General features: G+C 48.0%; 2 protein-coding genes across 14 annotated transcripts in view; one reads left to right on the top strand and one right to left on the bottom strand.

Annotated features, from left to right (window-relative positions):
* LOC133258126 (collagen alpha-1(I) chain-like) overlaps positions 1–10,264 on the bottom strand; it is a 70,330-nt gene extending 60,066 nt beyond the window's left edge. Inside the window, exon 1 of the mRNA XM_061434415.1 lies at positions 9,294–10,264. Within this exon, the coding sequence (XP_061290399.1) occupies positions 9,294–10,264 (971 nt within the window). The remainder of the gene's footprint in view (positions 1–9,293) is intronic.
* The window catches only part of TSC22D1 (TSC22 domain family member 1), a 123,442-nt gene continuing 118,634 nt past the window's right edge, over positions 9,993–14,800 (top strand). For 4 of the 13 annotated variants that reach the window (XR_009739855.1, XM_061434527.1, XM_061434528.1 and 1 more), the window contains exon 1: positions 10,089–13,316. Coding sequence is in view for 7 of the 13 variants with exons in the window: in XM_061434527.1 (XP_061290511.1) it covers positions 10,462–13,316 (2,855 nt within the window). In the remaining 6 variants the exon portion in view is untranslated. Of the gene's footprint in view, positions 13,317–14,800 lie in introns of all 13 variants that reach the window. The other 9 variants (XR_009739854.1, XR_009739856.1, XR_009739857.1 and 6 more) reach the window with 6 other exon arrangements.

Genomic DNA, 14,800 nt, shown 5'->3' with positions numbered 1-14,800 from the left:
ATAGGAAGGTTTTGTAAACACCTTATGCAAACAGTTGCATTTAGCAGTCAGTGGTCATATGCTTAAAAGGATTTTATCTTGTGCTTCTAATTTAGCTGCACATATCCAAGATTTTCTTTTATTTTCCATCAAAGGTATAAAAATCAGAAAAGATTTTGGCCTTTATGACTACTGATTTCCTGTTTTCTTCCACAGTGAAATTAACTGGGAATGTCAATTTAAGTATAAGTTACTGAAAACTATTTTATGGTTTTTCTCCTGAAAGATAACTGAGAGTAGGAGAAAACGAATAACCAAAGGAAAATTCCACACTGAGGAATGACTTCAACAGCCATTCTTTTTTCCTTGAGCTCTGAGACTTGAAATAGACCTGTGTTTGTGAACCTAATCTTTAAATACAAAGAAATATTGGCTGCCATGATCTGTTTGTACTACTCGACCTGGTTTTGGTTCACATATGGTGGAAGGACAGAGGTCTTCTCAGAATTGTAACACAAAGAAAAATAATGAATTTGCTTATTTCAATAACTTAAGTATTCAAAAACATATGCAAATACAAATTGGTCCTTAGAACATGTTGGAAAGACTAGTTTATTATTGTCTCTATTTTACAGGCTCTCATGTTCAATGAACACTAATTGCTAGGATGGGAAAACATTTATCTTGTCCTGCATAGACAGTGTTCCCCAATTATGTGTGATTAATGCCTCTCCCCCTCGCCCCCCCAAGCATTTGACATCTGTTTTTGATCAGTGAAGGATCATCCAACTTATCAAGCCGTGGTTCTGTTCATTTATGTCCAGTTCCTAGGCAGCTGTAGTAGAGATTCTAAAATGTACATTCTTTCCTAGAATGTTTCTACATCAGGAGAAAATGGTGTTCCCAGAGTCTTTGGACAAATTAAAACATGAGTATTCTGTGGAAATTTAACTTGGGAGCTAGAGTTGGCAGAAACCTGATTTAACAACGTGTCTCAGATGCAGCCCTGAAGGAAGAGAAGGTTACACTGCAGGAATTTCTATCTTAGCCCCACCACTTGTTAAATTTTAAGACCACAAACTCTCTGCACCCCATTTTCCTCACTTGCAAAATGGGGTAATTACAGCTCGTACATTATACAGTTGTGAGAATTAGAGATAAAACACTTTAAGCTGTTAGAAAATGTGTGGTAGAGAGTAGGCATTAAATAAATATTAGCTATCATCTGGGGAGATTTGGAGGGTTATTTGATTATAAACTTAGAAAAAAAAAACAACGAAGTTAACAAATTATCTTTTTTTAATGTTACTTAGTTCTGTAGCAGAAGTTAGAAAAAATTTTTTTTAATTTAATTGTGAGGAAATTCTCCAAATTAACACATTCCTTAGAGAAGACTGACTGTGGAAGTGTCTGTAACATTTATGTTGCTTCAAACAGGGAAGAAGTCTTTCATCCGACTTCATGTAGAAGAAATGCTGTGCGCAATTAGTGTGTATGCTGAATTATCTTCCTTGGCATTCAAAAGCATTAAAAGAACACTCATTAATTTCCAAAAGAGCTTTGAAAAATACTAGTCTCTAGAGGTCATACTGTGTTTGCAGGAAAATCCTCAGCACAGAGGCATGGAATCTGCATTGAGGAGGGACCTGAGTATCCAGATTTAGGCATAAACCTTGGACAAGTTATTTAATCTCTCTGTGATCACTTACTTCTAAAATGAGAATGATAAAGCCTTCTCCCTCAGAGGGTAGAATTTAACGAGCTAATGTATATCAGTGTGCCCGCTGAACCATAAATTCAAATTTCTATACTTTTTTAAAAAAATAATCATGTCTCCTTTGAGGATATAAAATTGTTTAGCTGACCAGAAACATATTTATATTAAAGGTTTAACAAGTGCTACAAAATTGAATCAGTTATAAGTTAAGCTATACTCAGTGAAATGTGAATGAAAAGTTTCAAAATAAGTATTTTGTGCAATTTACAAAATTCAAAGAGCACATATGACTTCTGGTCTCATATTAACAATTTTCTAGAGAGCAAACTGATTTAATAAACATGCTGTACTATCCCCATGCATAAATTTCATATGTAAAAATATGACTTTTTTCATGTTTATAACTCATTTAAACACTTAAAAAATTTGACTTTTTTAAGATAATATAATATCATATAAGAAATGAATCGCCAGTCCAGGTTCAATGCAGGATACAGGATGCTTGGGGCTGGGGCACTGGGATGACCCAGAGGGATGGTAAGGGGAGGGAGGTGGGAGGGGGTTTCAGGATGGGGAACACGTGTACACCTGTGGCGGATTCACGTTGATGTATGGCAAAACCAATACAATATTGTAAAGTAAGAAAAAAATAAAAATACTTCTGTTTAAAAAAACAAAAGTTACACACAACTACAGCTGACTGAAGCCCTGGTTAGCCAGAATAATTACTGGAGTGGATCAATGGTGTATTTTCTGCACCTGTTTCTCTTTAGTATTTATCTTTGCACTCATAGCCATTCTGAGTGTAAGTATTCTCTTCCTGTTCCTCAAGGACACTACTTTTGGAGAATTACTTGGTTTTATTTTATTAAAAAAATTTTTTTTTGGCACGCAGCGTATAGTTTCCCTGGATGTGGGCTCTTAGTTCCCTGACCAGGAATCGAACCTGCACCCCCTGCATCGGAAGCTGAAGTCTCAACCACTGGACTGCCAGGGAAGTCCCTGCTTGGTTTTATTTTTTAACTTAATTTATTTTAATGTATTTATTTTTGGCTGTGCTGGGTCTTCCTTGCTTTGTGTGGGCTTTCTCTAGTTGTGAGAGGGGGCTACTCTTTCTTGCGGTGTGCAGGCTTCTCATCGTGGTGGCTTCTCTTATTAAGGAGCACAGGCTCTAGGGCATGAGGGCTCTGCAGTTTCAGCGCAAGGAAGTCCCTTACTTGGTTTTAAATGCCCATCTATTTCACAGTTCTCACAAATAGGTAAATTAAGTTATAATGGTCAGGAAATTTTCTATTTTATGGTAGAAAAAATTCTGGAATTCTACAGGCAAGAATACTGGAGTGGGTTGCCATGCCCTCCTCTAGGGGATCTTCCCAATCCAGGAATCGGATCCAATCTCCTGCATCGGCAGGCAGGTTCTTTACCACTAATGCCACCTGGGAAGCCCACTAAAAACTCCTGACATAGAGAAATTTACATGCTGGTTTGCAATGTCACGATAATGAGATTTAGGTGAACACTGCACCTGGGACTAATATGAACAATAGAGAGTAATTCAGAACTACTTCGGAGAAGGCGATGGCACCCCACTCCAGTACACTTGCCTGGAAAATCCCTACCAGGTTCGGAGGAGCCTGGTAGGCTACAGTCCATGGGGTTGCGAAGAGTCCGACACAACTGAGCGACTTGCCTTTCCCTTTCAGAACTATACCTTCAGAATGTAAATAGGTGAAATGTAGGCTTTCAAAAGACAAAGGTAAGTCCAAGTACTGGATTCAAAGGAGTTAATGACTTCATTCCACACAGCAGCGGGCATTTGATAATAATGTAAAAAAACATCCAGACTTTTCAAATTGAAAGGTGGGAACATGATAACACCACCAGGTTGGTTTAAGGGCTTCTGTTTGTTTTTAGGGACTCATATTTATGTATCACTGGTCATAGGAATGCTGGCAATTGGAGAAAGAGAGAGACATTTCTCAAACTCAGGTTTTCCATATTTGCAGACTTGCTTCTCATATTTCAGTGGGACTTGAGGCTGCCTCACCAGGAATCTGAAGGTGAAACGGCAGATAAAAATGAAACATGTTTCGAAAGACTGTATTTTCTTAGGTCTTACTGTTATCCTGGAAAAATGAAAACAAGTTTGTTTTAAAAGAAATAATACACCCACCCACCCCCAACATCAAAACAGCACAAAAATAACAATATTCATTATTACTGGTTATTAGAAATATCTGCTTTTACAGGGTTATCTCAATGAATCATTCTGTCCAACTCTGGAAGACTTGATTATATGTGTTTCTTCTGCTTCAAACCCTATCAGCACAATCATGGTGGATATTTAGGTGGCCCCAGGCATGTTAAGTTGTTGTTTGGGGGTAATTTAAAACTTTGACCTAAAAGCCAACATTTGAGGGACTGTGAGTATTTTCTTTCACATAGTAGCTCAGAGACACATTTAGCCCACTATATTCCACTGCACTTTCAATTTTTTAGGATACTTACTTCCTATTTTCCATTCAAGAACTATTTAAAAAGCATGTCAGAGTTTCATTTCAGCAATGAATGGTGGCCTTAATTGGGTGTATCTCTTAAAGCAAAGGCTGTTGTAGCCTTGAAACAGAAATTATTTTTGTAAATGGCCATCAGTCAGTGAGTCAGTTCAGTTGCTCAGTCATGTCCGACTCTTTGTGACCCTATGAACTGCAGCACACCAGGCCTCCCTGTCCGTCACCAACTCCCGGAGTTTACTCAAACTCATGTCCATTGAGTCAGTGATGCCATCCAACCATCTCATCCTCTGTTGTCCCCTTCTCCTCCCGTCTTCATTGGCCATAGTTATGTAAAAAAAATGGCCACAGTTATGTAAAAAATCCAATTATTCACCTATAAATTCATGAATATCATAAAACAAGTCTGATGTTTTCAAGTGAACTTGATTTTTACTACCATCTCCCTTTCAGTATTTGTGACCACCTACTTTGAATCTGGAGAAGGCAATGGCACCCCACTCCAGTACTCTTGCCTGGAAAATCCCATGGACGGAGGAGCCTGGTGGGCTGCAGTCCATGGGGTCACTAAGAGTCGGATACGACTGAGCGACTTCACTTTCACTTTTCACTTTCACACATTAGAGAAGGAAATGGCAACCCACTCCAGTGTTCTTACCTGGAGAATCCCAGGGACGGGGCAGTCTAGTGCGCTGCCGTTTATGGGGTCTCATAGAGTCGGACATGACTGAAGTGACTTAGCAGCAGCAACTTTGTATCTGAGGTTATTGATATTTCTCCCGGCAATCTTGATTCCAGCTTGTGCTTCTTCCAGCCCAGAGTTTCTCATGATGTACTCTGCATATAAGTTAAATAAGCAGGGTGACAATATACAGCCTTGATGGACTCCTTTTCCTATTTGGAACCAGTCTGTTGTTCCATGTCCAGTTCTAACTGTTACTTCCTGCATATAGGTTTCTCAAGAGGCAGGTCAGGTGGTCTGGTATTGCCATCTCTTGAAGAATTTTCCACAGTTTATTGTGATCCACACAGTCAAAGGCTTTGGCATAGTCAATACAGCAGAAATAGATGTTTTTCTGGAACTCTCTTGCTTTTTCCATGATCTACTGACATTGGCAATTTGATTTCTGGTTCCTCTGCCTTTTCTAAAACCAGCTTGAACATCTGGAAGTTCACGGTTCACATATTGCTGAAGCCTGGCTTGGAGAACTTTGAGCATTACTTTACTAGCGTGTGAGATGAGTGCAATTGTGTGGTAGTTTGAGCATTCTTTGGCATTGCCTTTCTTTGGGATTGGAATGAAAACTGACCTTTTCCAGTCCTGTGGCCACGCTGAGTCTTCCAAATTTGCTGGCATATTGAGTGCAGCACTTTCACAGCATCATCTTCCAGGATTTGAAATAGCTCAACTGGAATTCCATCACTTCCACTAGCTTTTTTGTAGTGATGCTAAGGCCCACTTGACTTCACATTCCAGGATGTCTGGCTCTAGGTGAGTGATCACACCATCGTGATTATCTTGGTCATGAAGATCTTTTTTGTACAGTTCTTCTGTATATTCTTGCCACCTCTTCTTAATATCTTCTGCTTCTGTTAGGTCCATATCATTTCTGTCCTTTATCGAGCCCATCTTTGCATGAAATGTTCCCTTGGTATCTCTAATTGTTTTGAAGAGATCTCTAGTCTTTCCCATTCTGTTGTTTTCCTCTGTTTCTTTGCATTGATCGCTGAGGAAGGCTTTCTTATCTCTTCTTGCTATTCTTTGGAACTCTGCATTCAGATGCTTATATTTTTCCTTTTCTCCTTTGCTTTTTTGCTTCTCTTCTTTTCACAGCTATTTGTAAGGCCTCCCCAGACAGCCATTCTGCTTTTTTGCATTTCTTTTCCATGGGGATGGTCTTGATCCCTGTCTCCTGTACAATGTCACGAACCTCAGTCCATAGTTCATCAGGCCCTCTATCTATCAGATCTAGGCCCTTAAATCTATTTCTCACTTCCACTGTATAGTCATTAGGGACTTGATTTAGGTCATACCTGAATGGTCTAGTGGTTTTCCCTACTTTCTTCAATATAAGTCTGAATTTGGCAATGAGGAGTTCATGATCTGAGTCACAGTCAGCTCCCAGTCTTGTTTTTGCTGACTGTATAGAGCTTCTCCATCTTTGGCTGCAAAGAATATAATCAATCTGATTTTGGTGTTGACCATCTGGTGATGTCCATGTGTAGAGTCTTCTCTTGTGTTGTTGGAAGAGGGTGTTTGTTATGAGTAGTGCATTTTCTTGGCAAAACTCTATTATGCAGATAACACCACCCTTATGGCAGAAAGTGAAGAAGAACTAAAAAGCCTCTTGATGAAAGTGAAAGAGGGGAGTGAAAAAGTTGGCTTAAAGCTCAACATTCAGAAAACAAAGATCATGGCATCCGGTCCCATCACTTCATGGGAAATAGATGGGGAAACAGTGTCAGACTTTAATTTTTTGGGCTCCAAAATCACTGCAGATGGTGATGCAGCCATGAAATTAAAAGACGCTTACTCCTTGGAAGGAAAGTTATGACCAACCTAGATAGGATATTGAAAAGCAGAGACATTACTTTGGTCATGTATGGATGTAAGAGTTGGACTGTGAAGAAAACTGAGTGCCGAAGAATTGATGCTTTTGGACTGTGGTGTTGGAGAAGACTCTTGAGAGTCCCTTGGACTGCAAGGAGATCCAACCAGTCCATCCTAAAGGAGATCATTCCTGGGTGTTCATTGGAAGGACTGATGCTGAAGCTGAAACTCCAATACTTTGGCCACCTGATGTGAAGAGTTGACTCATTGGAAAAGACTCTGATGCTGGGAAAGATTGAGGGCAGGAGGAGAAGGGGATGACAGAGGATTGAGATGGCTGGATGGTATCACCAACTCGATGGACATGAGTTGGAGTGAACTCCGGGAGTTGGTGATGGACAAGGAGGCCTGGCGTGCTGCGATTCAGGGGGTCGAAAGGAGTCGGACACGACAGAGCGACTGAACTGAACTGAACTTTGTACCTAGGTCCTCTGGGTGGCAGTGGTTAAGAATCTGCCTGCAAATGCAAGAGACTTGGGGGTTTGATCCCTTTGGGGGGGGGGGAGATCCCCTGGAGAAGGAAATGGCAACCCACTCCAGTAGTCTTGCCTGTTAAATTCCAAGGACAGAGGAGCCTGACAGGCTACAGTCCATGCGATCACAAAGTCTGCTGCCTCTGAGCAGGCACGTACTTCGTACTGAGCCCAGAACTCCTCGTTAAAAACACATAGTCCTACTTTTCGAGTTTAGTGAAGGAGAGCACGGAAAAAGCAATAATATATCAAAACTGATACAGGCTATACAGGGATGTTGAGCATGTGCTTCTCTATACTGCAATAGAATGGTGAGGTTCCTAACCTTTTAGGGGATGGAAAGAGGGGAAAAGTTTAGAGAAAGCTAAAAGGTAACATGCTGAATCTACTATTATGCATCTTTCAAACCCTGCCATACGTTTTTAACAAGCTCCTGAAATAGGACTGTAGATCTGGTCTGTGAGATTTAGTGAATCAGAGGTCTGACCATAAACGTTTAGTCCCTCAACACTAAGTTGAAAAAAAACATTTCTGAGGTTTCCTATACTGCGTTTTTGTTTTCTTGGTTCCTAGGCGAGAAGTACATTTTTGTTTAGGGGTCAAAAATGCTTAGAGTAGAACGTTTTAACGTGTAATGGCCAGAGCAGCAACTTCCAGTTAACTTGCCTCCAATCAAACCTAACCCTGCTTCGGTAAAACTATGCAGGTTTTTTTTTTTTTCTTTCTTTCTTTTTTCCAAACTGGAACTGCAGACAGTTCTTTTTCTAACCGCAAAGGTGGTCTTCATTGATCATTGTCCTCGCGTTGCCACCATGACCAGGCCACTTTGTCTTTCAAGTCAAAACCTATGCGGCCTACCGCCTGGACAATTACAGGGAAAGCTATCCCTATGGGCGATTAGCTCCACCTGTTGAGGTCAGTTCCCCGCCCCCCCCACCTCCCCCGCCCTGGGCCGGGCTGCTTCCCTCCAGGTTACGACGGATTGCAAGCGCTTCCTTTCTGGAGACGAGCTCCCTCCGGCCGTTGACTGCAAAAAGCAGCAACATCTGCCGGCTCGCTCGCCCCTGCCCGTCGAAGGGGTCGAGGGGACCGCATGGCAGCTGCCACCGCGCCGCACAAAAGGGGGCGCCGCTCGCGAGGAGCCACCGGCCTTCCGCGGACCCCGCGGCTCGGGGATATCCTCGGAGCCGGCGAGGGCGGCGCGGCCCGGGGGGCAAGCCCAGGTGCGGCGAGGCGGGGAGGAGGGCCCAGCCGCGCGCCTAGGAGGAACGCCTGACTCATGTCGTGGCGGCGGCGGACTCCTGGGAACTGAAACTCGTGATGCTGCTGCTGCGGAGAAAAGCCTCATTACCCATTCCGGAGGCGGGGTTTTCGGGGGGGATACACCACCCGGGGCGCGGACACCCGAGCCCCAGGGACCCGGCGGCTTCCGCGGGCCCCTCCGCCCGCCGCGTGCCCGCGCGCGCGCCGGCCGCGTGTGGAAAAAGGAGCGGACACGCCTAACCGGCGCGCGCTCCGCGCCCCGCCCCACCCCCCATGGGCCGACCCGGATTCTCTCCCCCGAGGCCGAAATTCCCCACCCCCCTACCGCCGGCGCCTCAGTCAACCTTCGGCAATTTCCGCCGGGACACCCGGCGCTCGGCGAGGCCCGAAGACCCGCCGCCGCCGCCTCCTTCTACCGCCAGACCCGGCTTTATGTCTGCGGCGCCGAGGCGCATGCGCAGACGCCATCTTCCCTCCTTCTCCTCAGCCGGCCCCCTCCCGCCGCCGCCGCCGCCGCTGCCACCGCCTCCGCCTCCTCTGGCCCGCGGTCGCCCCTCCTCCTCCTCCTGCGCTCGGGCGCTGGTCCCTCCTCTCCCGATGCCGCGAGAGACCGGGGGATACGGCGGAGCCGGAGAAGAGCACTAGTAACAACCACCACAACCCCCTCCTCGCCCGCCGCCCTCCCTCGGCACCCACCCACTCACCCGCCCCGTTCGCCGACACCGACCAAACCCCACCTCTCGTTCCTTTGAACGGCGTCGGCTGCAGTCGCTGCACCAGCCCCGTCTGGCCACCAACGCCGCCGAGAGAGGAGTCGCCGTCGCCTGCGGCCCCCTCCCGCCCGGGCCGCGGGAGCAGCGGGGGTGAGAGGACCAACCGGCTGCGGAGGACGAGGACGAAGCGGCTCGCACCACCGCCGGCGCTCCTCAGCGCACGTCCCGCCGCCCTCTGGGGAGGCTCGGGCGCCGGCCCCTTCCTCCCCGAGGACGTGTGCCGAGCTGAGGCGCCTGCCCGGAGAGAGGAAAATGCTCGGGCTCCATGGCTGCCAGTGATGGAGCGGTCCCTGGGCTCCCGCTGCCACCGCCGCCGCCGCGCCCCGGCCGTGCTCCGCGAGGACCCGGCGTCTCTGCGCGTCCGCCCGCGCCCCGTTGCTGGGCTCACCGTACCGGGCGCCCCGCCGCCCGAGCCTCGCCGTGCCGGCCCCAGCCGCGGCCAGCGTTTCCTCACGGAGCAGCAGCAGCCGCCGCGAGCCCAGGGGGTTTGAAAGGGTCCGCGGGGCCGTGGGGGGAGGAGGCCCGAGCCGGGCCGGCGGGGCCGGGAGCGGAGGTTTGAGCGACACTGACTGAGCTCGGGGCTCGCCGCCGGCAGCCGCGGCGGCGCTGGGGTGCGGCGAGGGGAAGGCGACACTCGCTCGGCGCCGCCTTCGTGCAGGGCGACCGGGAGGCTTTTTGCAGCGGCCGCCGCCGCCGCCGACGGGAGGAGGGGCGGAGGTGGCTCCGGAGTTGTCCGGAGAAGGTGGGCATTTCTTGGCTTTTCCCACCCCCCTCCCCTCGCCTCCCTGCTCCCCTGCCCACCCCCTCCCTCCCGCCCCGCACCCCACGTGAAGCGGAGTATAAAGGGGGTGTGAGGCCAGAGGGGAAAGTGGATGGCGAAGGACTGAAGGGGTCCCCCCTTCGGGTCCTCGGCCGCCCCGTTCACCCTCGTCCATCCTCCCTTTCCGAAGCTCGCCCTCGAAGGCAGGAACGGCTGGCGCCTGCGGCTGAGGAGGAGGAGGAGGAGGTGGGGGAATCGCGCCGGGCGGAGCGTCAGGTCCCGTTTTCCTCCTCGGCGTCTTGAATACAAAGATTACGGTGCAGAAGGAAATTGCACTCGCCTTCTCCGCCCCCCGCCCCGGTACCCAACACAATGCACCAGCCGCCCGAATCCACGGCGGCCGCGGCCGCTGCAGACATGAGTGCTAGGAAGATGGCGCACCCGGCAATGTTCCCTCGAAGGGGCAGCGGCGGGGGCAGCGCCTCAGCTCTCGGTGCAGCAGGTACCGGCGTCGGTAGTAGTGCCCCATCTGCCGAGGATTTTCCGCCTGCGTCGCTGCTCCAGCCGCCGCCTCCTGCAGCATCTTCTCTGTCGGGACCACAGCCTCCGCCTCCACAAAGCCTGAACCTCCTTTCGCAGGCTCAGCTGCAGGCACAGCCTCTTGCGCCAGGCGGAACGCAGATGAAAAAGAAAAGTGGCTTCCAGATAACGAGCGTGACCCCGGCTCAGATCTCTGCTAGCATCAGCTCGAACAACAGCATCGCAGAGGATACGGAGAGCTACGACGACTTGGATGAGTCTCACACGGAAGATCTGTCGTCCTCCGAGATCCTTGATGTGTCGCTTTCCAGGGCTACGGACTTAGGGGAGCCTGAACGCAGCTCCTCGGAAGAGACTCTCAATAACTTCCAGGAAGCCGAGACACCTGGGGCGGTCTCTCCCAACCAGCCCCACCTTCCTCAGCCTCATTTGCCTCACCTTCCACAACAGAACGTTGTGATCAATGGGAATGCTCATCCACACCCCCTCCATCACCACCATCCCATTCATGGCCACCACCTGCACCACGGGCACCACCATCCATCCCATGCCGGGGTGGCCAGTACATCCATCCCTGGAGGGCCGCCCTCAAGCCCAGTGTCCAGAAAACTCTCGGCCGCGGGAAGCTCTGACGGTGTTATGCCAGTTGCACCAACTTCTGCTGTATCATCGAGTGGCTCGCCGGCATCTGTCATGACTAGTGTCCGTGCTCCGAGTACTACCGGCAGCCTAGGTATAAATTCTGTTACGGGCACCAATACGATGAATAACGTTAACGTCACTGCTGTGGGTAGTTTTAATCCTCCTGTGACCAGCAGCATGCTTGGTAACGCTAATATAAGTGTGAGCAGTATCCCCAGTGCTGCTAGTGTGAGTGTCGGGCCTGCAGTGAGCAGCGGGGTTAATGTGAATATCTTGAGTGGCATGGGCAATGGTACGATTGCTTCCTCCGCGGCCTTTAACAGCGCTGCCAATGCAGCAGCGGGCATGACAGTGGGGTCCGTTTCGAGTCAGCAGCAACAGCCAACCGTTAACACGTCCAGGTTCAGAGTCGTGAAGTTGGATTCTACTTCTGAGCCTTTCAAAAAAGGTCGATGGACTTGCACTGAGTTCTATGAAAAAGAAAACGCCGCCGTACCCGCCACCGAAGGGGTGGTCGTAAATAAGGTGGTGGAAAGTGTAAGACAAAACCCGACCGAAGCGACTTCTGAGAGGGAGAGCACGAGTGGGAGCTCTGTGAGCAGCAGCGTCAGCACACTGAGTCACTACACGGAGAGTGTGGGCAGCGGAGAGATGGGCACCCTGGCAGCCCCGCCGGTGCCCCCGACCCTTCCAGGGGTGGCCCTTCCGCAGATGGACTTCAGTAGCGCCGCTCCACAGGGCATTTCAGCAGTTAGCATGCCTCAGAGTATTTCTCAGTCGCAGATCTCGCAGGTACAGTTACCGTCTCAAGAACTGGGCTATCAGCCGAAGCCAGGTCTTCAACCAGTACCTCTGCAAGCCGGTATTCAGCCGTCACCCGTTGGCGTGGTGGGCGTCACTTCGGCTTTAGGTCAGCAGCCTTCCGTCGCCAGCCTGGCTCAACCCCAACTGCCGTATTCCCAGGCGGCTCCCCCAGTGCAAGCTCCCCTGCCAGGGGCGCCACCCCAACAGGTACAATATAGCCAGCCGGCGCCAGCTGTGGGCCCTCCGATGGCCCCAAGCCATGGTACATCAGTGGCTCCGAACCCAGCCTCCGAGTATGTTCAGCCCTCACCGCTTCTCCAAACAGCGGTATCATCTGGACAGCCCACTTCTGCAGGGGTGGCTGTTGGAGCCACGGTGATTCCTATGGCTCAGCCACAGAGCATCCAGCTCCCAGTGCAGCCCGCGGCAGTGCAAGCACAACCTGCGGGGGCAGCTGGCCAACCTGTTGGCAAGGCTCACACGACAGTAGCTGCTGTACCTCCTGGCAGTCAAATCGCAACTATTGGTCAACAGACAAGCCTACCATCGGCACTGCAGCAGCCCTCCACCCAAGTCACACCTTCAGTTATCCAGCAGGGTGCTCCTCCGTCTTCACAGATAGTGCCACCTGCTCCAGCTGCGATCCTTCATCAGGGAGTTCAGCCCAGCGCTTCAGGCCTTCCTCAACAACTGGTCATTGCACCTCAGAGTACCCTATTACCTGTGCCTCCCCAGCCACAGGGGGTCGAGTCGGTAGCTCCAGGAGTGGTTTCGAAGCAGTTGCCTGCAGTTAGTCCTTTGCCCTCTGCTAGTAGTATTTCTGTTACGAATCAGGTTAGTTCAGCTGGTCCTTCTGGACTGCCTTCTGCCCCGACAAACTTGGTCCCGTCACAGAATATAGCACAAGCCCCTGTCACTCAGAATGGTAATTTGGTTCAAAGTGTCAGTCAGCCTCCCTTGCTAGCATCTAATATAAATTTGCCTTTGGCACAACAGCTACCGCTCAGTTCTGTTCAGTTCTCCGCACAATCATTAGCTCAGGCAATTGGAAGCCAAATCGAAGATACCAGGCGCCCAGCGGAACCCTCCTTAGTTGGCTTACCTCAGACCATCAGTGGTGACAGTGGGGGAGTGTCAGCAGTTTCAGATGGCAGTAGCAGCAGCCTTGCAGCCTCTGCTTCTCTTTTCCCGTTGAAGGTGCTACCGCTGACGACACCCCTGGTGGATGGCGAGGACGAGAGGTAAGCTCATGCCGTGTTTCTGCAGGCATTCAACAGATGCAGAGTTCCTCTTTTTAGTCACTGCATATGCACAGGGTTAGTCTAAAAGCATTATCTACTTTTTTCCTCTTTAGAGGTGAACGAGCATTTTTCTGGTAAGTTTTCTAGAGCAGGAGTGTGATGGAATGGTTTCAAACTGCTTAGGAAATGGTCTAAGTAAAACGTAAACAATACTTGACAGAATGGTTTTTGAACATTAAGAGTAGGTATGGGAGCCCCAAGCGGTTTTGTTATTTATGAGATGGTTTTTTAGAATTAATTATGAACAGAAGCTTAATTTTTGCCAACCCAGCTTAATAGTTCGTCTCTTCTTTTGACTTACTAAAATCGTTATGATCATCTCTTGGGGGCAGAAGGGGAGGTTTTGGTTCCATTTGTTTCTCCTTCACTGGACTGGATGACCCAAAGTTCTACTGTGTTTGCTATTAGTCTGAAAAAGATCATGTTACTGCTTTTCCTAGTCAGATATTATAGGAAAGGTGACCTAAGCTGGGTTATACAGGTTGCTCTCAAACTAATTGACCGACTTTTGTGTACTTACTTAATGGTCGTTTTATCTGAACAGTAAAGAAATGGGAATGGTAAAAAATGTTTTATGGGGGAGGAGGGGCATACACTCTTAAAAACAGCCCAATTTATCTTTGACAGTAGTAGGCAGTATGTTTTTCCTTTTGCATAGTAGATCAAGATGGTAGCTGTTTTAAAGAGTAAAGAAAGAGAATGTCTTGGAGGGTTGAATTTATAGAGACATGAAACTGCCTGTGTTCTGCTAATCTACTCTACTTGTTCTCTTCTCTAACCAGAGAAATACAGAAAGCCTAAAATACATTACTAGACCATTGTTTTCTTAATAGGATTGGTAATAATATGGTGATCACATTTATTGAATCAAATTGTGTCTTTGAAGCTGGCTAGCTAGAAGAGTTGTGAAACCTCTCATGATACTACACGGCTTTAAATTAAGTTGATTTTTAAAGGAATGTTCTTTTCACAGATTTGCCTTACTAACCTTGATCAAAGTAATAGTTTTGATCAAGGAGTTTTGACAGAGGCTATTCATTTTCACTGTGGAACTTTGAATAAATGTGAAAGATACTTAAATATTTTAGTATTGGAGATTTTTGTGATTGAACTTTTATTAAGCCAGTTGGAACATTTACATTCTAAATGTATGTCTGTGGTTTTCACTTTGGAAAAATTGAGCATATTTCAAAAGAATTGCCATTTTAGAAAAACAAAGGCCAAATGTTTCAGTGAGGCCTTCTTTTTTTTTTAAATTACTTAAAAGATATAAGGTAAAGGCATAGTTAATTGAAATAATTTAAATTCTTGCCTTTGAAGATTCTTATTTTTCTAAGTCATATATAGAATCTTGTTATCTAGCCACATGTATTCTGTATCATGTATACAAGGCTCTAACTTTAAAGAGAGACCTCTTCTAGGAG

The sequence above is a fragment of the Bos javanicus genome, chromosome 12 (assembly GCF_032452875.1).
Source record: "Bos javanicus breed banteng chromosome 12, ARS-OSU_banteng_1.0, whole genome shotgun sequence".
NCBI lineage: Eukaryota > Metazoa > Chordata > Mammalia > Artiodactyla > Bovidae > Bos > Bos javanicus.
Note: the sequence above shows the minus strand (reverse complement) of the source record. Positions and strands in the feature narration are given on the sequence as shown.